The following is a 27,543-nucleotide window of genomic DNA, read 5'->3' as shown; positions in this document are numbered from 1 at the left end:
TACACCCTGTACCAGTTTTCCAGCGTGTCTTGTGAGTCAGGGGAGTTGTGTGTGCCTGCTGCTGCTGCATTAAGCAGAGGAAGGAGCCAAAATGTAACTGGTCTCACTCTGAGGTAGCTCCGCCCCCCCCCCCCCGCCCCCATCCCCAATAGCGCCGGAGCTACAGAGATTTTTCTGCTGGCAAGGTCTCCTAATTTGCTTAAAAGCATCACACAAGTGCTAGCTTAAGTCACCGCTAGCCAGTTTACACGGGGGGCTATAGCGGGTCCCCACCAGGAGGGTCCCGTATGCTGCGCCCGCGTTTAGCTGCACCATGAACCGCGGGACCACCCTAGTGGGGCCCCCTGCTTGTACTCACCACAGTCGTCACCTTCAGGCATTTGTTAGGGGTGTGTGGCGTGCTGCGATTGCAACAGCTAAGGCGCTGAACAAACTACCTCTCAGGACGGTGGTCCTGCAGCGGGGAAGCGGCTCTGACACCTTGCAAGGCCGGTGACCGTCCCTCCCCCCTAACTCCCACGGCATACCGAAAATAATAAAAGTTTAAAATAAGAATTTACTTACCGATAATTCTATTTCTCGGAGTCCGTAGTGGATGCTGGGGTTCCTGAAAGGACCATGGGGAATAGCGGCTCCGCAGGAGACAGGGCACAAAAGTAAAGCTTTCCGATCAGGTGGTGTGCACTGGCTCCTCCCCCTATGACCCTCCTCCAAGCCAGTTAGGTACTGTGCCCGGACGAGCGTACACAATAAGGGAGGAATTTTGAATCCCGGGTAAGGCTCATACCAGCCACACCAATCACACCGTACAACTTGTGATCTAAACCCAGTTAACAGTATGATAACAGCGGAGCCTCTGAAAAGATGGCTCACAACAATAATAACCCGATTTTTGTAACTATGTACAAGTATTGCAGATAATCCGCACTTGGGATGGGCGCCCAGCATCCACTACGGACTCCGAGAAATAGAATTATCGGTAAGTAAATTCTTATTTTCTCTATCGTCCTAGTGGATGCTGGGGTTCCTGAAAGGACCATGGGGATTATACCAAAGCTCCCAAACGGGCGGGAGAGTGCGGATGACTCTGCAGCACCGAATGAGAGAACTCCAGGTCCTCCTTAGCCAGGGTATCAAATTTGTAGAATTTAGCAAACGTGTTTGCCCCTGACCAAGTAGCTGCTCGGCAAAGTTGTAAAGCCGAGACCCCTCGGGCAGCCGCCCAAGATGAGCCCACCTTCCTTGTGGAATGGGCATTTACATATTTTGGCTGTGGCAGGCCTGCCACAGAATGTGCAAGCTGAATTGTATTACACATCCAACTAGCAATAGTCTGCTTAGAAGCAAGAGCACCCAGTTTGTTGGGTGCATACAGGATAACAGCAAGTCAGTTTTCCTGACTCCAGCCGTCCTGGAACATATTTTCAGGGCCCTGACAACATCTAGCAACTTGGAGTCCTCCAAGTCCCTAGTAGGTGCAAGGCACCACAATAAGCTGGTTCAGGTGAAACACTGACACCACCTTAGGGAGAGAACTGGGGACGAGTCCGCAGCTCTGCCCTGTCCGAATGGACAAACAGATATGGGCTTTTTTGAGAAAAAACCACCAATTTGACACTCGCCTGGTCCAGGCCAGGGCCAAGAGCATGGTCACTTTTCATGTGAGATGCTTCAAATCCACAGATTTGACTGGTTTTAAACCAATGTGATTTGAGGAATCCCAGAACTACGTTGAGATCCCACAGTGCCACTGGAGGCACAAAAGGGGGTTGTATATGCAATACTCCCTTGACAAACTTCTGGACTTCAGGAACTGAAGCCAATTCTTTCTGGAAGAAAATCGACAGGGCCGAAATTTGAACCTTAATGGACCCCAATTTGAGGCCCATAGACACTCCTGTTTGCAGGAAATGCAGGAAACGACCGAGTTGAAATTTCTTTGTGGGGCCTTCCTGGCCTCACACCACGCAACATATTTTCGCCACATGTGGTGATAATGTTGTGCGGTCACCTCCTTTCTGGCTTTGACCAGGGTAGGAATGACCTCTTCCGGAATGCCTTTTTCCCTTAGGATCCGGCTTTCCACCGCCATGCCGACAAACGCAGCTGCGGTAAGTCTTGGAACAGACATGGTACTTGCTGAAGCAAGTCCCTTCTTAGCGGCAGAGGCCATAAGACCTCTGTAAGCATCTCTTGAAGTTCCGGGTACCAAGTCCTTCTTGGCCAATCCGGAGCCATGAGTATAGTTCTTACTCCTCTACGTCTTATAATTCTCAGCACCTTAGGTATGAGAAGCAGAGGAGGGAACACATACACCGACTGGTACACCCACGGTGTTACCAGAACGTCCACAGCTATTGCCTGAGGGTCTCTTGACCTGGCGCAATACCTGTCCCGTTTTTTTTTTTTTTTAGACGGGACGCCATCATGTCCACCTTTGGTATTTCCCAACGGTTTACAATCATGTGGAAAAAACTTCCCGATGAAGTTTCCACTCTCCCGGGTGGAGGTCGTGCCTGCTGAGGAAGTCTGCTTCCCAGTTTCCATTCCCGGGATGAAACACTGCTGACAGTGCTATCACATGATTTTCCGCCCAGCGAAAAGTCCTTGCAGTTTTTGCCATTGCCCTCCTGCTTCTTGTGTCGCCCTGTCTGTTTACGTGGGCGACTGCCGTGATGTTTTTCCCACTGGATCAATACCGGCTGACCTTGAAGCAGAGGTCTTGCTAAGCTTAGAGCATTATAAATTTACCCTTAGCTCCAGTATATTTATGTGGAGAAAAGTCTCCAGACTTGATCACACTCCCTGGAAATTTTTTCCTTGTGTGACTGCTCCCCAGCCTCTCGGGCTGGGCTCCGTGGTCACCAGCATCCAATCCTGAATGCCGAATCTGCGGCCCTCTAGAAGATGAGCACTCTATAACCACCACAGGAGAGACACCCTTGTCCTTGGATATAGGGTTATCCGCTGATGCATCTGAAGATGCGATCCGGACCATTTGTCCAGCAGATCCCACTGAAAAGTTCTTGCGTGAAATCTGCCGAATGGAATTGCTTCGTAGGAAGCCACCATTTTTACCAGGACCCTTGTGCAATGATGCACTGTTTTTAGGAGGTTCCTGACTAGCTCGGATAACTCCCTGGCTTTCTCTTCCGGGAGAAACACCTTTTTCTGGACTGTGTCCAGAATCATCCCTAGGCACAGCAGACGTGTCGTCGGGATCAGCTGCGATTTTGGAATATTTAGAATCCACCCGTGCTGTTGTAGCAGTATCCGAGATAGTGCTACTCCGACCTCCAACTGTTCCCTGGACTATGCCCTTATCAGGATATCGTCCAAGTAAGGGATAATTAAGACGCCTTTTCTTCGAAGAAGAATCATCATTTCGGCCATTACCTTGGTAAAGACCCGGGGTGCCGTGGACAATCCAAACGGCAGCGTCTGAAACTGATAGTGACAGTTCTGCACCACGAACCTGAGGTACCCTTAGTGAGAAGGGCAAATTTGGGACATAGAGGTAAGCATCCCTGATGTCCCGGGACACTATATAGTCCCCTTCTTCCTGGTTCGTTATCACTGCTCTGAGTGACTCCATCTTGATTTGAACCTTTGTAAGTGTTCAAAAAATTTTTTAGAATAAGTCTCACCTAGCCTTCTGGCTTCAGTACCACAATATAGTGTGGAATAATACCCCTTTTCTTGTAGTAGGAGGGGTAATTTAATTATCACCTGCTGGGAATACAGCTTGTGAATTTTTTCCCCATACTGCCTCCTTGTCGGAGGGAGACCTTGGTAAAGCAGACTTCAGGAGCCTTGCGAAGGGGAAACGTCTCGACATTCCAATCTGTACCCCTGGGATACTACTTGTAGGATCCAGGGGTCCTGTACGGTCTCAGCGCCATGCTGAGAACTTGTCAGAAGCGGTGGAACGCTTCTGTTCCTGGGAATGGGCTGCCTGCTGCAGTCTTCTTCCCTTTCCTCTATCCCTGGGCAGATATGATCTTATAGGGACGAAAGGACTGAGGCTGAAAAGACGGTGTCTTTTTCTGCAGAGATGTGACTTAGGGTAAAAACGGCGGATTTTCCAGCAGTTGCCGTGGCCACCAGGTCCGATGGACCGACCCCAAATAACTCCTCTTCCTTTATACGGCAATACACCTTTGTGCCGTTTGGAATCTGCATCACCTGACCACTGTCGTGTCCATAAACATCTTCTGGCAGATATGGACATCGCATTTACTCTTGATGCCAGAGTGCAAATATCCCTCTGTGCATCTCGCATATATAGAAATGCATCCTTTAAATGCTCTATAGTCAATAAAATACTGTCCCTGTCAAGGGTATCAATATTTTTAGTCAGGGAATCCGACCAAGCCACCCCAGCTCTGCACATCCAGGCTGAGGCGATCGCTGGTCGCAGTATAACACCAGTATGTGTGTATATACTTTTTATGATATTTTCCAGCCTCCTGTCAGCTGGTCCTTGAGGACGGCCCTATCTATAGACGGTACCGCCACTTGTTTTGATAAGCGTGTGAGCGCCTTATCCACCCTAAGGGGTGTTTCCCAACGCGCCCTAACTTCTGGCGGGAAAGGGTATACCGCCCATAATTTTCTATCGGGGGGAACCCACGCATCATCACACACTTTATTTAATTTATCTGATTCAGGAAAAACTACGGTAGTTTTTTCACATCCCACATAATACCCTCTTTTGTGGTACTTGTAGTATCAGAAATATGTAACACCTCCTTCATTGCCTTTAACGTGTGGCCCTAATAAGGAATACGTTTGTTTATTCACCGTCGACACTGGATTCAGTGTCCCTGTCTGTGTCTGTGTCGACCGACTAAAGTAAACGGGCGTTTTAAAACCCCTGACGGCGTTTTTGAGACGTCTGGACCGGTACTAATTGTTTGTCGGCCGTCTCATGTCGTCAACCGACCTTGCAGCGTGTTGACATTATCACGTAATTCCCTAAATAAGCCATCCATTCCGGTGTCGACTCCCTAGAGAGTGACATCACCATTACAGGCAATTGCTCCGCCTCCTCACCAACATCGTCCTCATACATGTCGACACACACGTACCGACACACAGCACACACACAGGGAATGCTCTGATAGAGGACAGGACCCACTAGCCCTTTGGAGAGACAGAGGGAGAGTTTACCAGCACACACCAAAAACGCTATAATTATATAGGGACAACCTTATACAAGTGTTTTCCCTTATAGCATCTTTTTTATATATTTCTAACGCCAAATTAGTGCCCCCCCTCTGTTTTAACCCTGTTTCTGTAGTGCAGTGCAGGGGAGAGCCTGGGAGCCTTCCCTCCAGCCTTTCTGTGAGGGAAAATGGCGCTGTGTGCTGAGGAGATAGGCCCCGCCCCTTTTTCGGCGGCCTCGTCTCCCGCTCTTAACGGATTCTGGCAGGGGTTAAATATCTCCATATAGCCTCCGGAGGCTATATGTGAGGTATTTTTAGCCAAAATAGGTATTCATTTGCCTCCCAGGGCGCCCCCCTCCCAGCGCCCTGCACCCTCAGTGACTGCCGTGTGAAGTGTGCTGAGAGGAAAATGGCGCACAGCTGCAGTGCTGTGCGCTACCTTTAGAAGACTGAGGAGTCTTCTGCCGCCGATTCTGGACCTCTTCTTACTTCAGCATCTGCAAGGGGGCCGGCGGCAAGGCTCCGGTGACCATCCAGGCTGTACCTGTGATCGTCCCTCTGGAGCTGATGTCCAGTAGCCAAGAAGCCAATCCATCCTGCACGCAGGTGAGTTCACTTCTTCTCCCCTAAGTCCCTCGTTGCAGTGATCCTGTTGCCAGCAGGACTCACTGTAAAATAAAAAACCTAAGCTAAACTTTTCTAAGCAGCTCTTTAGGAGAGCCACCTAGATTGCACCCTTCTCGGCCGGGCACAAAAATCTAACTGGCTTGGAGGAGGGTCATAGGGGGAGGAGCCAGTGCACACCACCTGATCGGAAAGCTTTACTTTTGTGCCCTGTCTCCTGCGGAGCCGCTATTCCCCATGGTCCTTTCAGGAACCCCAGCATCCACTAGGACGATAGAGAAAAGAAATTGAAGAAAACTCTCTGGAGCTACAGAGATGTGCATCCTCTCCTGAGGGCACTTTTTTCTAAACTGCCTGTGGGAGGGGGAATAGAGGGGAGGAGCCAGCACACCCAGTGAAGAAATCGTACTAAGTCTCCCCAATATCCCTTATGGATGCTGGAGAAATATGGACAGCCAGAATCCTGAGCGTGGTTTCAGTGGGACGTGCCCGCCACCTGCCGTGTGGGGTGGGATTTTAGGTTTAGGCACTAGTAGGGGGCTTACAGTTAGGGTGCAGTAACGGGAAGGGTAGGATTAGTTACCGGGGAGGGAGGGTTAGGTTTAGGCACTTAGAAGGGAAGGATAGGGTTAGGCAGTGGGGAAGGGAGGGTTAGGGTTAGGCACCCACAAGGGAGAGTTAGAGTAGAGGGCAGAGGAGGTTTAGGGCACTTTTGGAGGGCCGTCGGGATTCTGATGGTTGGGATGCCGCTGTCAGTATTCTGACCGCCGGCATTCCTTTCATCGGGAAATCATACTGAACCAGTCTTAGATCAGCCTTCCGGTTGTAAAGGATAAATATTACCTGCCTAAACCACACACCTAAAGATCTTTTCAACCAGCCAACTACTGTAGTTGAATGGCATGCCTGACAAATCTCCCTCACTTTTTTAGAGTGGCACACTCAAACTAATAACTGAATACCCCTGATATAAGGGCATTTATACTGCCATGGCCTTGTACCCTGCACAATATAGGATTAAGTAATTTCTATAATTTAGCATGTGTCTTAGAAGCAATAATGTTCACAAATGAAGCTTGGAAATATCATGTGACAGAATTTGCAATTATTTTTATGCAGACTTCATGAGGAAACTTGCATTGAATGGCTCTAACACCCCAGGAGAACACTTCACTAATTATAGAGTACACAGAATATAATTATTTACACTGCAGGTGAGCAGTCGAAGACTTACCAATCTTCTCTGGGTCTCGAATACTGATTTTCAGTTCAAACTGGTCCTCCTGCTCTTCCTCTTCGATCTAGGAGCAAGTGATAAATAGAATGTGGTTTATTAACTGTAAAAAACGGATACGAGGCAAATGAAAACAAATGTGTCTCAATACACTGGTTGGGAATAACTTCCCTATGGACAAGAGACAGTAATAAACATGAATCACTCATGGCAAGCTCAAGGACAGCTAGATTATTAGGGTAAGGTAAGAAAAAACAATTGGTAGATTTAAAAAACGAGATTTATGGTAAGAACTTACCTTTGTTAAATCTCTTTCTGCGAGGTACACTGGGCTCCACAAGGACAGACATTGGGGTGTAAAGTAGGATCTTGATCCGAGGCACCAACAGGCTCAAAAGCTTTGACTGTTCCCAAGATGCATAGCACCGCCTCCTCTATAAGCCCCGCCTCCATGCACAGGAGCTCAGTTTTTAGTTAACCAGCCCAATGCAGTAGTAGGAAAAGAGACGACAACAGTTAGTAGCCACATACACCACACTCTCACGACAGGAGAAGTGTCAGCGGCTAATGCCATACCAACCCAAAGAAGCTAAGTGCGTCAGGGTGGGCGCCTTGTGGAGCCCAGTGTATCTCGCAGAAAGAGATTTAACAAAGGTAAGTTCTTACCATAAATCTCGTTTTCTGCTGCGGGGTACACTGGGCTCCACAAGGACATTGGGGATGTCCTAAAGCAGTTCCTTATGGGAGGGGATGCACTGTAGCGGGCACAAGAACCCGGCGTCCAAAGGAAGCATCCTGGGAAGCAGCAGTATCGAAGGCATAGAACCTTATGAACGTGTTCACTGAGGACCACGTAGCCGCCTTGCACAATTGTTCAAGGGTCGCACCACGGCGGGTCGCCCAAGAAGGTCCAACAGACAGAGTAGAATGGGCCCAGCCCTCACATAAGCATGTGCAATCACCATTCTAATCCATCTGCCCAAAGTCTGCTTGTGAGCAGGCCAGCCACGTTTGTGAAATCCAAAACAAAACAAAGAGAGAATCAGATTTCCTAATAGAAGCAGTTCTCTTCAAATAGATACTGACAGCCCGTACCACATCCAAAGACCGCTCTTTGGGAGACAAATCAGGAGAGACAAGTGCCGGAACCACAATCTCCTGATTAAGGTGGAACGAAGAAACCACCTTAGGTAAATATCCGGGACGAGTCCTAAGAACCGCCTGGTCACGGTGAAATATCAGATATGGGGAACTACAAGACAAGGCACCCAAATCCGACACTCTTCTAGCGGAGGCAATAGCCAGCAGAAACACCACCTTAAGGGAAAGCCACTTAAGATCAGCTGAACCAAGAGGTTCAAACGGAGACTCTTGCAATGCCTCCAGAACCACTGACAAGTCCCAAGGAGCCACAGGCGGGACCGTAAGGAGGTTGAATCCGCAAAACACCCTGAGTGAACGTATGCACATCAGGTAAGGTCGCAATTTTTCTCTGAAACCACACCGACAAGGCAGAAATATGAACCTTGAGGGAGGCCAGACGCAGGCCTAAGTCCGGGCCCTGCTGAAGAAAAGCCAAAAGTTTGGCTGTACTAAACTTGGAAGCGTCATAATTGTTAGATGTGCACCAAACAAACTAAGAATGCCAGACCCTATGATAAATCCGAGCAGAAGCCGGTTTCCGGGCCCGCAACATAGTTTGAATGACCGCCTCAGAAAACCCTTTAGCCCTCAAGACGGAAGCTTCAAGAGCCACGCCGTCAAAGACAGCCGGGCCAGGTCCTGGTAGACACAGGGGCCCTGAACGAGGAGGCCTGGGCATTGTGGAAGTAGAATTGGACGCTCTGACGAGAGGCCCTGAAGGTCTGAGAACCAGTGCCGTCTGGGCCACGCTGGAGCTATGTGAAGCAGGATTCCACCTTCCTGCTTGAACTTCCGAATTACCCTGGGCAGGAGTGACACCGGAGGGAACACGTACGGCAGTCGAAACTTCCACGGCACCGCCAGCGCATCCACGAATGCTGCTTGAGGATCCCTTGTCCTTGCTCCGAAGACCGGAACCTTGTGATTGTGTCGAGACGCCATCAGATCCACGTCTGGAAGCCTCCACCTTTCCACTAGGAGTTGAAACACTTCTGGATGGAGGCCCCACTCTCCGGCGTGTACGTCCTGACGACTGAGAAAGTCCGCTTCCCAATTCAGGACTGCCGGAATGAATATCGCCGATATGGCCGGTAGATGGCGTTCCGCCTATTGAAAAATCTGTGAGACTTCCTTCATTGCCAAGCGGCTTCGAGTGCCGCCTTGATGATTTATGTAAGCCACTGTGGTGGTGTTGTCCGACTGTACTTGAACAGGACGGTTCTGAATTAAATGCTGGGCCAGGTTCAATGAGTTGCAGACCGCCCGCAATTCCAGAATGTTGATCGGGAGGAGAGACTCCTCCTTGGTCCACCGACCCTGAAGGGAGTGTTGCTCCAACACCGCGCCCCAACCCCTTAGACTGGCATCTGTCGTCAACAGGACCCAGTCAGATATCCCGAAGAGACGACCCCTGCACAATCGTTGGTCCTGGAGCCACCAGTACAGCGACAGATGGACCTCCGGAGTCAATGATCTCATGTGAGACCTGATCCGGTGAGGCAGGCCGTCCCACTTGGCCAGAATCAGCCTCTGGAGGGGGCGAGAATGGAATTGAGCGTACCCCACCATGTCGAATGCTGACACCATGAGGCCCAGCACCTGCATCGCCGAATGTATCGACACTTGCGGACGAGAGAGGAAGCAACGAATCCTGTCCTGAAGCTTCAGGACTTTCTCCTGAGACAAGAACAACTGCTGGTTGTGAGTGTCCAATAGCGCTCCCAGGTGCACCATGCTCTGAGCAGGGACCAGGGAAGATTTCTTCCAGTTGATGAGCCACCCGTGGGCTTGCAGAAACTGGACAGTCAGATCTAGGTGACGTAGGAGAATTTCTGGGGAATTTGCTAGGATCAACAAGTCATCCAGATACGGTAGGATCCTGACCCCTTGACGGCGGAGTACCACCGTCATCACCGCCATAACTTTGGTGAAGACTCGCGGAGCCGTGGTTAAACCAAAAGGTAACGCCCGAAACTGGTAATGGAGGTTGCCAACCGCAAACCTCAGGTATTGCTGATGCGACGCTGCTATAGGAATATGCAGGTAAGCATCCTGTATATCCAGGGAGACCATATAATCCCCAGGTTCCAAGGTCAGAACGATAGAGCGAAGGGTTTCCATACGGAACTTGGAGACTCTCACAAACTTGTTCAATGCCTTGAGGTCGAGAATGGGCCGGGAGGACCCATTCGGTTTCGGGACTAGAAACAGCGGAGAATAGTATCCCTGGCCTCTCTGAGCAAGAGGCACCTGTACTACCACTCCTGTGTCCAGGAGGGTCTGTACCACCGAATGAAGAGTCTTTGCCTTTGTCTGGTCCGAAGGGATGTCTGTCAGGCAAAATCGATGAGGGGGACGGTTTTTGAAGGCTATGGCGTAACCTCGAGTGACGACTTCTCGTACCCAGGCATCTGAAGTGGTCTTCAACCATTCCTGGGTATACCCTAGAAGCCGGCCCCCCACCCTGGGTACCCCAGGGGGAGGCCCGCCCCATCATGCGGCAGGCTTATCGGTCTTGGAAGCTGGCTGACGGGCAGCCCAGGCTCTTTTGGGCTTTGGCTTACCAGGTTTGGAAGTGCGGGCCTGTTTGTGGTACGCCTGACCTTTTGCTTTACCTGAAGGACGAAAGGAAGTACTTTTAGCCTTCGGCACAGAAGGAGCGGTACTTGGCAGACAGGCTGTTTTGGCAGTAGCCAAATCAGCCACTATCTTATTTAAGTCCTCCCCGAACAGGATATCTCCCTTAAAAGGGAGTACCTCCAGGGTTTTTCTAGAATCCAGATCCACAGACCAGGATCTCAGCCACAATATCCGGCGAGCCAGGACTGACGTAGTAGAGGCCTTGGCTGCCAGAACACCGGCATCAGAAGCCGCCTCTTTAATATAGTGAGAAGCTGTGACAAAATATGACAAACATTGCCTAGCATGGTCAGAAGAGATTTCAGCTTCCAACTCTTGGGCCCACTCTTCAATAGCTTCTGCAGCCCATGTCGCTGCAATAGTGGGCCTTTGCGCAGCACCCGTGAGGGTGTAAATCGCTTTCAAACAACCCTCCACACGTTTAGTCGTAGGCTCCTTCAGAGACGTGACTGTAGAGCTGAGGAAACCACCATCCTTGCCACATGCGAATCCACTGGAGGAGGTGTCTCCCAATTTTTAGACAGCTCTGGCGCGAGGGGATAGTGAGCCAGCATCTTCTTGTGAGGCACGAACTTCTTCCCTGGATTTTCCCAGGATTCCTGACGTATATCCCCCAGGTGATCAGAATGAGGTAAAACACCTTCCGACGCTTGAATCTATCTGATTTCTTAGGAGGGACGGATGGCTCTGGATCATCCGTGATCTGTAGAATCAACTTAATAGCCTCCAATAGGTCAGGAACATCCACTTGTGAACCACCATCTCCATCAGTATTATCTGTGTCAGAATCTGTGGGGTCAGTGTAAGCGCCATCTTCATCAGACGAGGTGTCAGTGACAGCAGTGGATTGTGAGGAAGTAATGGCCCGCTTAAAGGACCCCTTGGTCGTAGGCGAGCGAGGGTCAGACTTCTTAGTAGTCAGTGACTGGTTCAATTTCTTCAATTGAGCGGACAAGTTATCTGCCCACGGCGGATTAACCGCGGGGACCATATACGGTTGAACCGGCATGGGAGGTCCCATAGGGGGCGTTAGTTTAGTAACTAGCATATTCAGAAGTGTGGAGAAAGTAGCCCACGGCGGGTCATTATGGACCCCCGTTGCCACAGTCCCACTGGGGGGCAAGGAGCCCCCAGAACCAGATCCCTCAGCTGCTATATTTTCCTAATAGGTACCTATGGCGTCAGCAACACTGCTCGTGTGTTCAGCCCCAGAATTGTTGCCCTCAGATGCAGACATGTTATAATTTGCAATATAAGGTAACACAGTACAATGGTCAGCAGCACAATACCTGACCCAAACCCATGCGTATGTCAACAGGGGTACAGGAGAGATATGGTGACTAAAATCACAGCAAAAAATACAATTAGAGTATATCTTGTGAATATCCTATATTATATTATTATAAACCTGACGCACCAAGCCCCCTCAGGTTATAGAATATAGGGATAGCAAGTTGAGTGAGAGACACGAAATGAAAATCACCCAGCAAGCTAATGCACACACATATAGTCACAGCTGTACAATGCAGAGGTTATTACAAACAATAATACTGCACTGGACTAGTTTATATATAGCTCTGTAAACAATAGATATAACACTGCACAGTAAAGACTGGATGTATATCACAGGGTACTTGTACCAGATAGCCCTGACCAAATGCACTGTTTCTTAACTATCACTGTCTAAATGACATGCAGAATACTTAAGTGTCTTGTAAAGGCACAGCGCTGACTATCAGACGGCTTTACAAAGGAGGATTTGCCCAAGCAGTCCCAGGAACAGTGTAGCTGAGAGAAATGGCGCCCAAACACTGACTGGGAGTGAGGGAGAGACAGATATGCAGCTCCAGGGCGGAACATTTACTGTAAATGGCGCCCTGGGGTTGGAGGAGGGGCTACAGGTCTAAGCCTCATCCCCCTGCTGGACTTAACCACCGGTACTGCGGGCCAAATTAAAATGGTTTATAAGAGAAACCTGACCTGTACCCTTGCCCTGGTGGCCTAGTGGGGTCGCCTGTATGCCACAGTGTCCACGCCAGCGCGAGCGGCCCGCCTCCCACCGGCCGCGCTGGATCGCGATACAGTGCGGGTCCCGCAAACGGGACCCACTTACCACCTACCGAAGCGCGGCCACGCGCTCCCGGAGAACCCCAGCCGTGTGTGTCTAACTTGAAGAAAACCGGAGCCTCCTGCTGTAGGTACCGGCAACCAGGGCACGGGAGTGTACAGCGCCGATGGGGAGAGATGGAGCTGCAGCAGGGAATGTCTCCTGACATCCACACTCTGCTGCAGCCCTTGTAGTCTTCACTTTATTTCAAAAAAAGCTCTTCTTAGCGCCTCTGTTATGTGCCTGCTATCTGCAGCACCAACTACAAAACTGAGCTCCTGTGCAGGGAGGTGGGGTTATAGAGGAGGCGGCGCTATGCATCTTGGGAACAGTCAAAGCTTTTGAGCCTGTTGGTGCCTCGGATCAAGATCCTACTCTACACCCCAATGTAAGATAATCAAAATTATAGTTAGACAACTGCTTTCCTGTGGTGAAACTGGGAGGGTACATCCAGAAACCCAGTTTTATTAACCTTTAACTATCCCCCATAGCACTGTTGACAAATTACCTCTTCATAGGTTTTTTGCTTGGAGGGAGCAGAAGCAGCTGCAATGAGCATAGGGGTAGTGAGTGGAGCTTCTTCCTTCTGACTGTTTTGAGAATTGTCCACCGATAGCTTAACAGTAGATTCTGAAGGACAAAAACAATTTAAAACAATGATGGTATAACCTGGATAACTTAAATCTAATAGGTCACCAGATTCTCCTTTTTCTCTCTTACTGCTATCACATAGTGCCCTGTAAACCACATATTTGGCCATAAAAATAGAATTTTAATTACCTACCGGTAAATCCTTTTCTCGTAGTCCGTAGAGGATACTGGGGTTCCATTTAGTACCATGAGGTATAGACGGGTCCACTAGGAGCCAAGGGCACTTTAAGAATTTTATAGTGTGGGCTGGCTCCTCCCTCTATGCCCCTCCTACCAGACTCAGTCTAGGAAACTGTGCCCGAGGAGACGGACATACTTTGAAAGAAGGAAAGATAAGGATAGTGGTGAGATTCCGAATCAGCACACACAAACAGAGGAAAGCTATGCTAACCCAACTTTAAACAGGAACAACAACAGCTGAACCAACAATACTTAACCAAGTAACAGTGCAGGAAGAACGAAGCACTGGGCGGGCGCCCAGTATCCTCTACGGACTACGAGAAAAGAATTTACTGTTAGGATTTTAATTACCTATTTTCTCTTACGTCCTAGAGGATACTGGGGTTCCATTTAGTACCATGGGGATGTACCAAAGCTCCCAAACCGGGTGGGAGAGTGCCGAGGTTCCTGCAGAACTGATTGACCAAAATGAAGGTCCTCAGAGGCCAAAGTATCAAACGTGTTAGAACCAGAACCAGTAGCTGCTCGGCAGAGCTGTAAAGCAGAGACACCCCGGGCAGCCGCCCAGGAAGAAACCCAACCTAGTAGAGTGGGCCTGTACAGATTTTGGACCCGGCAAACCTGCCGTGGTAAAAGCATGCTGGATAGGGAGCATGATCCAGCGTGCAATAGTATGCTTTGAAGCAGGAAACCCAATTTTATTGGGATCATATAGAAACAGCGAGTCGTATTTCCTGTGACGAGCTGTCCTCTTTACGTAAACCTTCAAAGCCCTCACAACATCCAACGACTTTAAAGTAGCGGAAGTGTCGGTGATAACCGAAACCACAATAGGTTGGTTGATTTGAAACGGCTACACCACTTTCGGAAGAAATTGCTGATGCATTCTGAGTTCAGCTCTGTCCTCATGGAAAATTAAATAGGGGCTATTGTGAGACAAAGCCCCCAGCTCCGACACACGTCTTGCTGAAGCCAAGGCCAACAGTGTGACGGTCTTCCACGTAAGATATTTTACGTCCATCTCCTGTAATGGTTCAAACCAGTCTGATTGGAGGAACTGCAGCACCAAATTGAGATCCCAAGGTGCCGCGGGAGGTACAAAGGGAGGTTGGATGCGCAGAACACCTTTAAAAAATGTCTGGACCTCAGGGAGAGAAGCCAATTGTTCCTGAAAGAAAATGGACAAGGCCAAAATCTAGACTTTTATGGAGCCCAGACGTAAGCCCACATCCACACCTGCCTGCAGAAAAAGCAGGAAACGCCCCAGGTGAAATTCCACCGCAGAATAAGTTCTGCTCTCACACCAAGAGACGTATTTCTTACAAATACGGTGGTAATGTTTAGGCGTTACCCCCTTCCCGGCTTGGATCACAGTTGGGATAACCTTGCCAGGGATCCCTCTTCTGGCCGTTCAACTTCCATGCCATCAAACGTAGCTGCAGCAAGTCCTGACAGACGAACGGGCCCTGTTGCAGAAGATCCGCACGAAGAGGTAGAGGCAACGGATCTTCGAGGAGCATCTCCAGAAGGACCGCGTTCCCGGCCCTTCTTGGCCAGACTGGAGCAACGAGTATTGCTTGAACCCTTTCCCTTTTTATTCTTTTGAGAATTCTTGGGATCAGAGGAAGTGGAGGAAACACGTACATAATCTGATAGACCCATGGAGTCGTCAGAGCGTCTACCGCCACTGTCTGTGGGTTTCTCGACCTGGAACAATACCGCTCGAGTTTCTTGTTGAGACGAGAGGCCATCATGTCGATTTGTGGATCTCCCCACCGACGTGTCAAGCACCTGAACACTTCCGGGTAAAGGCCCCACTCCCACCGGGTGCAGGTTGTGTCTGCTGAGGAAGTCCGCTTCCCAGTTGTCTGCTCCTGGAATGAAGACTGCTGACAACGCAGCAGCGTTTTTTTCTGTCCAGAGGAGATTTCTTGACACCTCCGACATTGCTGCTCTGCTTTTCCTTCCGCCCTGTCGGTTTATGTATGTCACTGCCGTTACATTGTCCGACTGGACTTAAATAGCCCGACCCTGAAGAAGATAAGAGGCCTGCAGAAGGGCGTTGTATATGGCCCTGATTTACAGAATGTTGATTGGAAGGACAACTTCCTGACTTGACCATCTTCCTTGAAACTGCACCCCCTGGGTGACTGCTCCCCAACCTCGGAGGCTTGCGTCCGTGGTTAACAGGATCCAGTCCTGAATTCCGAACCTCGACGAGGTGTGAGGTCTGTAGCTACCACAGAAGGGAAATCCTGGCTTTTGGTGACAGATGAATCCTCTGGTGCATGTGAAGATGCGATCCGGACCATTTGTCCAACAGATCGAGCTGGAAGGGTCTTGCGTGAAACCTTCGTATTGAAGCACCTCGTAAGAGGCCACCATTTTACCCAGAAGGCGAATGCACAGATGCACCGAGATCCGGGTTGGCTTCAGGACATCCCGAACCATCGACTGGATTACCAATGCATTTTCCAATGGAAGGAACACTTTCTGCGACTCCGTGTCCAGTATCATTCCTAGGAATGGGAGCCTCCGTGTTGGCTCTAGGTGAGATTTCAGAAGGTTCAGAATCCACCCGTGATCCTGGAGAAGTTTGGGTGAAAGGCCAATGCTGTCCAGCAACCTCTCCCTCTATGGCGCATTTATCAGAAGATCGTCCAGGTACGGAATTATGTTCACTCCCTGCTTGCGGAGTATAAATATCATCTCTTCCATCACTTTGGTGAACACCCTCGGTGCCGTGGAGAGACCAAATGGCAGGGCCTGGAACTGGTCCTGTAGTGCAAACGGTAGATAGGCCTGGTGAGGCAGCCAGATCGGAATGTGAAGGTACGCATCCTTGATATCCAGAGACACAAGGAATTCTCCTTCCTCCAGACCTGAGATCACAGCTCTCAGAGACTCTATCTTGAACTTAAACACTCTTAAGAACAGGTTCAAGGACTTGAGGTTCAGAATTGGATGTACCGAACCGTCCGGTTTAGGCACTACAAACAAGTTGGAATAGTACCCCTTATTGTGTAGATGAGGTGGAACTGGAACAAAGACTTGAGTCTGTACCAGTTTTTGGATGGCCTGCTGTAAAGTTATACTTGCCTCTTGTGAAGCTGGTAAGCCTGATTTGAAGAATCTGTGAGGTGGGAGCTCTTGGAACTCCAGTCTGTAGCCCTGGGAAATAAGATCTATGACCCAGGGATCCCGGCACGAACTTGACCAGATGTGACTGAAGAATTGTAGTCGGGCAGCCACATGACAGACCTCCAGGCCTCGCGGTCCACCGTCATGTTGAAGGCTTTGAGGAAGCAGAGTCTGAGCTCTGTTCCTGAACACCTGCAGTTGCTGGTTTGCGTGGTTTACCTCTTGCGCCTCTGGAGGCCTAGAAGCACCTCTGGATTTTCTCTTAAACTTGGCTGTCCGAAAGGACTGTAAATTTGAAGCTGAATAAGCTTTACTGGCTCGGGGAGCAGTAGCTTTGGAGATCCATTTGTCTAGTTCGTCTCCAAACAAGGCCTCTCCTGTGAAAGTTAGGCCTTCCATGCCTTCCGTGGAGTCCGCATCAGCAGTCCACTGGCGTAGCCACAAGCCCCTGCGTGGTGACACTGCCATAGCGGTGATGCGTGCATTAAGCAAACCGATCTCTTTTATGGCTTCCACCATAAAGTTTGCAGAGTCCTGTATATGCTGTAGGAGTAAAACAATACCTCCCCTAGACAAGGAATCTAACCCCTCAATTAGGTTACCTGACCATTTAGCTATGGCTTTTGTGAACCACGCACATGCAATAGTGGGTCTTTGGGCCACCCCAGCAGCCGTGTACAATGATTTGAGTGTAGTCTCAATTGTACGATCAGCCGTATCTTTTAGGGAGGCTGCACCAGGGACAGGCAATACAATTTTAGGTGACAGCCTAGAGACTGATGCATCCACTATCGGTGGATTTTCCCATTTTTTCCTATCCTCCAGAGGAAAGGGAAAAGATGAGAGCAACCTTTAGGGATTTGAAATTTCTTATCAGGATTAACCCACGGTTCTTCAAACAGAGTATTATTCAATTCCTTTGACGCAGGAAAAGTGACTGAGGACTTCTTTTTTACATTAAAATAAGATTCCTCACACTCCTCTGACACCTTATCAGGAATTTGCAGAACATCTCTGATAGCCTCTATAAGAGCTTCTACTCCTTGTGACAGAGTAGCATCTCCTCCCCCCCAAAAAAAAATCCACCTCACCCTGCTCCATGTCTGACCCGTCAGAGTCAGACTGCAGGATATGGGCCAGAGATTGTTTTTGCGGACAAATGGGAGGGGATTGATGGTTTGTGGACTGAGTCTCTATTCATCAACTCATCCACAGTCTGTCTTAAGTATTGCGAATCTTTCTCATTTCAGGATAGCTTTGTAGAAATATTTGAGATCATTCCCTTAATGGAATTAACCCATTCCGGTTCAGCGTCGCTATTCTGGAAAGGTGCACTGCCCTGAGCACCCAGTAGTGAGCCCCCTGGTGAAGAGGAACACTCCGCTGTACAAGAAACACACTCTTTGCCTGATATAATGTAAATGTGACAGGGCGCGCACACACACACACACACACACACACACACACGAATAGGTTAAGCACAATTAACCCACAAAGAGCCCTTCAGGGAGACACAGAGTAATTTGGAGCCAGCTGCCACCACGCCCTTATCGCTAATGCCAAGCTTAGCCGGTTCGCAGACTAAGTACTGATAGAGGACTTAGTACATTAATAGTCGCTCCCCCCTGCTTTGAACCCCTGGTACCGCTGAGGTAATCTGGAGTCACACTGGAGGAGCTGCGCGTCCCTGTCAGTCAGCGTCTGTGTCCACTGCAGAGGGAAAATAGAGCTGTTGAGCTGCTGGATCCTCTCATAGTGAAGGCCCGCCCCTTCAATGGCAGGCGGTCTTCCCACTTTTTTTATACTGGCTGAGGTCATCTATTGCTTAAAATGGAGAAAAAACAGTTTTAAGGCTGTTTTTGCCAGTGTGGGTACAGTGTACTGAGACGCAGCTGTGTACTGTGTCTGGAGACGCAATCTGCCCCGGTTAGAAGCCGTGTCTCTCCGTACCCTCATGCCGCCATAATGGCCGGCGACCCGCTAGTTGGGACGCCGGCTTAGTACTCACCACTCTTCTTTCTTCTGGCACTGTTAGGGGTGGCGGCACGCTGCGGGAATGTACACTCGCCGTGGTGGGGCTTGCGAATAGTTCCCTCAGGAGCTCAGTGTCCTGTCAGAAAGGAACGGGACCATTAACCCTTTGGGAGGTTGGGTCGTCCCCCCCCCCCCCCTTAGTCCCACGAAGCAGGCAGGCTGGTGCCAACCAGCCCTGCCTGAAAATAACAAACATATAAAGTAAATGCAGAAAACTCTTCTTGAGCTTCCATAAGCATGTCCGGCTCCTCTGGACACATTTTCTAAACTGAGTCTGGTAGGAGGGGGCACAGAGGGAGGAGCCAGCCCACACTATCAAATTCTTAAAGTGCCCATGGCTCCTAGTGGACCCGTCTATACCCCATGGTTCTAAATGGAACCCCAGTATCCTCTAAGACGTAAGAGAAAAATGATTTCTTTATGATGTCTGTATTAGCTTGGGATCGAGCACTTAATAATATCTTCATGATGATTTCTCAACTGCTTTGAAAGACTAATTAAGACTACTTTATGCAGCGTCCGGTGACCACTTCTACCAAGTCTCACAGGACTCCTGCTGTGAGGTATGTAGACTGGCCCTGGAGGACACAAAGCTCATTAAGACCAGATAATATTAAATGCTCTAAAACAGACACAATGAGTTATCAAAAGCTCCACATTTTATTTTTTCAAATAAAGGAATCTTTGTTCTAACCCGTTAAATCCTTTCCTTGAAGTTCATGGGGGACACAAGGATTCAAACTGGGTATAGGTGGTAAGCTGGAAGCTTGGCACCAAACGTTTAAACTACTTTTCCTAACAGCCCATGCTCCCTCTCCCCTATACCACACCCCCAGCCTAGAGGTACAGGTAAGTTAACAAGCCTAAAGCAAGGAGCAGGAGGAAGGAGAACAGTTCACAGTTCAAGTGAAAAGATGAACAAGTAACCGTAAAAAAAATAACAAAAATAAATCCACAAGCCAGCACTGTATCCCCCCATGGGCTTCGAGGCGAAAGTGTCAAAAGAACAGAAGAAGTTTATGAAAGTATGGGCAGAAGACCACGTGGCTGCCTTACAAAGCTGCTCAGCAGAAGCCCCACAGCGAGCTGCTCAAGAAGTGTCCATTGATTGGCTAGAATGAGCCACAGCAGGGACAAGCAGGTCTGACGCAGAATAAATCTGGCGGATAGTCACACGGAGCAATCTGGCCAAAGCCTGATAAGCAGCAGCCAGTCCAGTTTATTAAAGTCATACAGGCCAGAGAGAGGATATGTTTTTACAAAAGTCCTGCAACCCTGTCCACATAAATATGGAGAGCCCGCACTACATCCAAGGTGGGCTGCTCCGGAGAAGAATCCAGTATAGAAAGAAGGGAAAAAAATCTCCTGGTTGATATGAAACCTGGATACTACCTTAGGGAGGTAACCCAATCCCGTTGAAGGAGAGCCCTGTCCAAGTGAAAAAATAAGATTTTACTTACCGATAAATCTATTTCTCGGAGTCCGTAGTGGATGCTGGGGTTCCTGAAAGGACCATGGGGAATAGCGGCTCCGCAGGAGACAGGGCACAAAAAGTAAAGCTTTTTCCGATCAGGTGGTGTGCACTGGCTCCTCCCCCTATGACCCTCCTCCAGACTCCAGTTAGGTACTGTGCCCGGACGAGCGTACACAATAAGGGAGGATTTTGAATCCCGGGTAAGACTCATACCAGCCACACCAATCACACCGTACAACTTGTGATCTAAACCCAGTTAACAGTATGATAACAGCGGAGCCTCTGAAAGATGGCTTCCTTCAACAATAACCCGAATTAGTTAACAATAACTATGTACAATTTATGCAGATAATCCGCACTTGGGATGGGCGCCCAGCATCCACTACGGACTCCGAGAAATAGATTTATCGGTAAGTAAAATCTTATTTTCTCTATCGTCCTAGTGGATGCTGGGGTTCCTGAAAGGACCATGGGGATTATACCAAAGCTCCCAAACGGGCGGGAGAGTGCGGATGACTCTGCAGCACCGAATGAGAGAACTCCAGGTCCTCCTTAGCCAGAGTATCAAATTTGTAAAATTTTACAAACGTGTTCTCCCCTGACCACGTAGCTGCTCGGCAAAGTTGTAATGCCGAGACCCCTCGGGCAGCCGCCCAAGATGAGCCCACCTTCCTTGTGGAGTGGGCCTTTACAGATTTAGGCTGTGGCAGGCCTGCCACAGAATGTGCAAGTTGGATTGTGCTACAGATCCAACGAGCAATCGTCTGCTTAGACGCAGGAGCACCCATCTTGTTGGGTGCATACAATATAAACAACGAGTCAGATTTTCTGACTCCAGCTGTCCTTGCAATATATATTTTTAATGCTCTGACAACGTCCAGTAACTTGGAGTCCTCCAAGTCACTTGTAGCCGCAGGCACTACAATAGGCTGGTTCAGATGAAATGCTGACACCACCTTAGGGAGAAAATGCGGACGAGTCCGCAGTTCTGCCCTGTCCGAATGGAAAATCAGATATGGGCTTTTGTAAGATAAAGCTGCCAATTCTGACACTCTCCTGGCAGAAGCCAGGGCTAGAAGCATGGTCACTTTCCATGTGAGATATTTCAAATCCACCTTTTTTAGTGGTTCAAACCAATGAGATTTTAGGAAGTCCAAAACCACATTGAGATCCCACGGTGCCACTGGAGGCACCACAGGAGGCTGTATATGCAGCACTCCCTTAACAAAGGTCTGGACTTCAGGGACTGAAGCCAATTCTTTTTGAAAGAAAATCGACAGGGCCGAAATTTGAACCTTAATAGATCCCAATTTGAGACCCATTGACAATCCTGATTGCAGGAAATGTAGGAATCGACCCAGTTGAAATTCCTCCGTCGGAGCACTCCGATCTTCGCACCACGCAACATATTTTCGCCAAATTCGGTGATAATGTTGCACGGTTACTTCCTTCCTTGCTTTAATCAAAGTAGGAATGACTTCTTCCGGCATGCCTTTTTCCTTTAGGATCCGGCGTTCAACCGCCATGCCGTCAAACGCAGCCGCGGTAAGTCTTGAAACAGACAGGGACCCTGCTGAAGCAAGTCCCTCCTTAGAGGTAGAGGCCACGGATCTTCCGTGATCATCTCTTGAAGTTCCGGGTACCAAGTCCTTCTTGGCCAATCCGGAACCACTAGTATCGTTCTTACGCCTCTTTGCCGTATAATTCTCAATACTTTTGGTATGAGAGGCAGAGGAGGAAACACATACACCGACTGGTACACCCAAGGCGTTACCAGCGCGTCCACAGCTATTGCCTGCGGATCTCTTGACCTGGCGCAATACCTGTCCAGTTTTTTGTTGAGGCGAGACGCCATCATGTCCACCATTGGTCTTTCCCAACGGGTTACCAGCATGTGGAAGACTTCTGGATGAAGTCCCCACTCTCCCGGGTGAAGATCGTGTCTGCTGAGGAAGTCTGCTTCCCAGTTGTCCACTCCCGGGATGAACACTGCTGACAGTGCTATCACATGATTCTCTGCCCAGCGAAGAATCCTTGCAACTTCTGCCATTGCACTCCTGCTTCTTGTGCCGCCCTGTCTGTTCACATGGGCGACTGCCGTGATGTTGTCCGACTGGATCAACACCGGTTTTCCCTGAAGCAGAGGTTCTGCCTGGCTTAGAGCATTGTATATTGCTCTTAGTTCCAGAATGTTTATGTGAAGAGACGTTTCCAGGCTCGTCCATACTCCCTGGAAGTTTCTTCCTTGTGTGACTGCTCCCCAGCCTCTCAGGCTGGCGTCCGTGGTCACCAGGATCCAATCCTGTATGCCGAATCTGCGGCCCTCCAATAGATGAGCACTCTGCAACCACCACAGAAGAGACACCCTTGTCCTTGGAGACAGGGTTATCCGCAGGTGCATCTGAAGATGCGACCCTGACCATTTGTCCAACAGATCCCTTTGGAAAATTCTTGCGTGGAATCTGCCGAATGGAATTGCTTCGTAAGAAGCCACCATTTTTCCCAGGACTCTTGTGCATTGATGTACAGACACCTTTCCTGGTTTTAGGAGGTTCCTGACAAGCTCGGATAACTCCTTGGCTTTTTCCTCCGGGAGAAAAACCTTTTTCTGAACCGTGTCCAGAATCATCCCTAGGGACAGCAGACGAGTTGTCGGCATTAACTGGGATTTTGGAATATTCAGAATCCACCCGTGCTGTTTTAGCACTTCTTGAGACAGTGCTAATCCCATCTCTAGCTGTTCTCTGGACCTCGCCCTTATTAGGAGATCGTCCAAGTATGGGATAATTAATACGCCTTTTCTTCGAAGAAGAATCATCATCTCGGCCATTACCTTTGTAAAGATCCGAGGTGCCGTGGACAATCCGAACGGCAGCGTCTGAAACTGATAGTGACAGTTTTGTACAACGAACCTGAGGTACCCCTGGTGTGAGGGGTAAATTGGAACGTGGAGATACGCATCCTTGATGTCCAAGGATACCATAAAGTCCCCCTCTTCCAGGTTCGCTATCACTGCTCTGAGTGACTCCATTTTGAACTTGAACTTCTTTATGTACAGGTTCAAGGACTTCAGATTTAGAATAGGCCTTACCGAGCCATCCGGCTTCGGTACCACAAAAAGAGTGGAATAATACCCCTTCCCTTGTTGCAGAAGAGGTACCTTGACTATCACCTGCTGAGAGTACAGCTTGTGAATGGCTTCCAACACCGTCTCCCTTTCGGAGGGGGACGTTGGTAAAGCAGACTTCAGGAAACGGCGAGGTGGATCTGTCTCTAATTCCAACCTGTATCCCTGAGATATTATCTGCAGGATCCAGGGATCTACTTGCGAGTGAGCCCACTGCGCGCTGTAATTTTTGAGACGACCCCCCACCGTCCCCGAGTCCGCTTGAGAAGCCCCAGCGTCATGCTGAGGCTTTTGTAGAAGCCGGGGAGGGCTTCTGATCCTGGGAAGGAGCTGCGTGTTGCTGTCTCTTCCCTCGACCTTTGCCTCGTGGCAGATATGAATAGCCCTTTGCTCTCTTATTTTTAAAGGAACGAAAGGGCTGCGGTTGAAAAGTCGGTGCCTTTTTCTGTTGGGGAGTGACTTGAGGTAGAAAGGTGGATTTCCCGGCTGTAGCCGTGGCCACCAAATCTGATAGACCGACTCCAAATAACTCCTCCCCCTTATACGGCAAAACTTCCATATGCCGTTTTGAATCCGCATCGCCTGTCCACTGTCGCGTCCATAAAGCTCTTCTAGCCGAAATGGACATAGCACTTACCCGTGATGCCAGTGTGCATATATCCCTCTGTGCATCACGCATATAAAGAAATGCATCCTTTATTTGTTCTAACGACAGTAAAATATTGTCCCTGTCCAGGGTATCAATATTTTCAATCAGGGACTCTGACCAAACTACCCCCGCACTGCCCATCCAGGCAGTCGCTACAGCTGGTCGTAGTATAACACCTGCATGTGTGTATATACTTTTTTGGATATTTTCCATCCTCCTATCTGATGGATCTTTAAGTGCGGCCGTCTCAGGAGAGGGTAACGCCACTTGTTTAGATAAGCGTGTTAGCGCCTTGTCCACCCTAGGAGGTGTTTCCCAGCGCTCCCTAACCTCTGGCGGGAAAGGGTATAATGCCAATAATTTCTTTGAAATTATCAGCTTTTTATCAGGGGCAACCCACGCTTCATTACACACGTCATTTAGTTCTTCTGATTCAGGAAAAACTATAGGTAGTTTTTTCATACCCCACATAATACCCTGTTTAGTGGTACCTGTAGTATCAGCTAAATGTAACGCCTCCTTCATTGCCAAAATCATATAACGTGTGGCCCTACTGGAAAATACGGTTGATTCGTCACCGTCACCACTGGAGTCATCGCCTGTGTCTGGGTCTGTGTCGACCGACTGAGGCAAAGGGCGTTTCACAGCCCCTGACGGTGTTTGAGTCGCCTGGACAGGCACTAATTGATTGTCCGGCCGTCTCATGTCGTCAAACGACTGCTTTAGCGTGTTGACACTATCCCGTAGTTCCATAAATAAAGGCATCCATTCTGGTGTCGACTCCCTAGGGGGTGACATCCTCATATTTGGCAATTGCTCCGCCTCCACACCAATATCGTCCTCATACATGTCGACACACACGTACCGACACACAGCAGACACACAGGGAATGCTCCTAATGAAGACAGGACCCACTAGCCCTTTGGGGAGACAGAGGGAGAGTTTGCCAGCACACACCAAAAGCGCTATATATATATCAGGGATAGCCTTATAATAAGTGCTCCCTTATAGCTGCTTTGTTATATCAAAATATCGCCATAAATGTGCCCCCCCCTCTCTGTTTTACCCTGTTTCTGTAGTGCAGTGCAGGGGAGAGACTTGGGAGCCGTCCTGACCAGCGGAGCTGTGAGAGGAAATGGCGCCGTGTGCTGAGGAGATAGGCCCCGCCCCTTTTCCGGCGGGCTCGTCTCCCGCTATTTAGAAAAATTAGGCAGGGGTTAAATATCTCCATATAGCCTCTAGGGCTATATGTGAGGTATTTTTAGCCTTTATAGGTACTCATTTGCCTCCCAGGGCGCCCCCCTCCCAGCACCCTCAGTGACTGCCGTGTGAAGTGTGCTGAGAGGAAAATGGCGCACAGCTGCAGTGCTGTGCGCTACCTTTAGAAGACTGCAGGAGTCTTCAGCCGCCGATTCTGGACCTCTTCTGACTTCAGCATCTGCAAGGGGGCCGGCGGCGCGGCTCCGGTGACCATCCAGGCTGTACCTGTGATCGTCCCTCTGGAGCTTGATGTCCAGTAGCCAAGAAGCCAATCCATCCTGCACGCAGGTGAGTTGACTCCTTCTCCCCTCAGTCCCTCGCTGCAGTGATCCTGTTGCCAGCAGGAATCACTGTAAAATAAAAAACCTAGCTAAACTTTTTCTAAGCAGCTCTTTAGGAGAGCCACCTAGATTGCACCCTTCTCGGCCGGGCACAAAAATCTAACTGGAGTCTGGAGGAGGGTCATAGGGGGAGGAGCCAGTGCACACCACCTGATCGGAAAAAGCTTTACTTTTTGTGCCCTGTCTCCTGCGGAGCCGCTATTCCCCATGGTCCTTTCAGGAACCCCAGCATCCACTAGGACGATAGAGAAATAAGAATAGGGGAGAGACAAGACAATGCGCTCAAATCTGACACTCTATGGGCCGATGTAATGGTGAAGAGGAAGACCATCTCAATGTAAGCCAGCAATGTCCACCGTGTTCAAGGGCTCAAGGAAGGAAGGGGTGGGGGAAAGGCTTAAGGGCCCAAACACCAAGGACAAGTTCCACGGGCCACCAGAGGAATGAACGGAGGCTGTGCATGGAGGAAGCCCTGCAGGAAAGGTCATACGTCTGGCAACAGTGCAATCTGACGCTGGAAAATGACACAAAGTACGGCAAACTGTACCTACAGACAGCGAAGACATAGGCCCAAATCTAGACTCGCCTGCAAGAAAGACATGACCCATGAGAGACAGAAGTAGTCGAGGCGAACACCAATGAAAGTATGTTTGCAAAACTCTGTGATAATTCCTAGCCGAGGAAGGTTTCTTGGCATTAAGCATGGTATGAATGACAGATGTCGAGAACCCCTTAGCTCTCAGGACAGATGTCTGAAGAGCCACCTCGTCAAAGCGAGACAGGCCAGATCTGGATGGAAGTTCGGGTCCTGAGACAGAAGATCTGCCATGAGAGGGAGACACCATGGAGCGTCGATGGAGAGACCCAGAATATCAGCACACCAAGCCCTGCGCAGCTAATCCAAAGTCATGAGTAACGCTGTACCACCGCCCAACTTCAATTTGCGGAGAACCCGGGGAACCATTGAAATTGGAGGGAATAGGTTAATGAGCGGAAAGGTCCACTGAACCGCGAAGGCATCCACCAGAAGAGCTCCCAGATCCCTGGTGTGCGAGAAGTACCTCAGCAGCTTGTGGTTGTGTCAAGAGGCAATATTGTCGATGTCCGGCAGCCCCTAGCAGTGTACCAGAAGCGGAGAGATATCTGGGCACAGGGCTCATTCACCCGAGTGAACACTGGCGGTTTAGATAGTCCGCCTCCCCGTTATGCGCTCTGGGTATATTGATCGCTGACAGATCCAGCAGATAATGCTCTGCCCATCGAGGATGCGACTCTCCTCCTTACTGGAGCCTTTACTGCGAGTGCTGCCCTGATGATTTATGTAGGCGATGGTTGTTGCGTTATCTGACTGAAATTGACTGGCTGACGCTGGAGTAGCTTTGCCAGGCAGTGAGCTATGTAAACCAGTCTGAGCTACAGAATATTGATTGGTAGTCGGCTCTCCTGAGCCATCCACTGACCTTGAAACGTCTGATCAAGTTACCGCACCCCACCCCCAAAGACAACTGTTGGTGGTGAGGTGAGCAGGACCCAGTCCTTGATCCAAAAAGGGATGCCCTTGTCCAGGTGGGACTGGTGGAGCCACCACAAAAGGGAGTGACGGACGCCCGAGGGAGAGTGATCATCTGCAATTTGAGATGCAGAGAGGAGCTGTTCCACCGGGCCAAGATCTCCATCTGTAAAGGACGGGAGTGAAACTGGGCATATTCCACCATCTAGAAGGTGGGGATCAGACAGCGCAGGACCTACAAGAGTGGATAGACACACGAC

The 27,543-nt window shown here is 49.5% G+C and overlaps 1 protein-coding gene across 1 annotated transcript in view; it reads right to left on the bottom strand.

The window, feature by feature from the left end:
* Positions 1 to 27,543, bottom strand: part of SNX1 (sorting nexin 1) — a 144,591-nt gene that overhangs the window by 90,544 nt on the left and 26,504 nt on the right. Inside the window, exons 3-4 of the mRNA XM_063926341.1 lie at positions 13,425 to 13,546; positions 7,027 to 7,093 (exon numbers count right to left, since the gene is read on the bottom strand). Coding sequence (XP_063782411.1) covers positions 7,027 to 7,093; positions 13,425 to 13,546 — 189 coding nt within the window. The remainder of the gene's footprint in view (positions 1 to 7,026; positions 7,094 to 13,424; positions 13,547 to 27,543) is intronic.

This window comes from Pseudophryne corroboree, chromosome 6 (genome assembly GCF_028390025.1).
Source record: "Pseudophryne corroboree isolate aPseCor3 chromosome 6, aPseCor3.hap2, whole genome shotgun sequence".
Classification (NCBI taxonomy): Eukaryota; Metazoa; Chordata; class Amphibia; order Anura; family Myobatrachidae; genus Pseudophryne; species Pseudophryne corroboree.
Note: the sequence above shows the minus strand (reverse complement) of the source record. Positions and strands in the feature narration are given on the sequence as shown.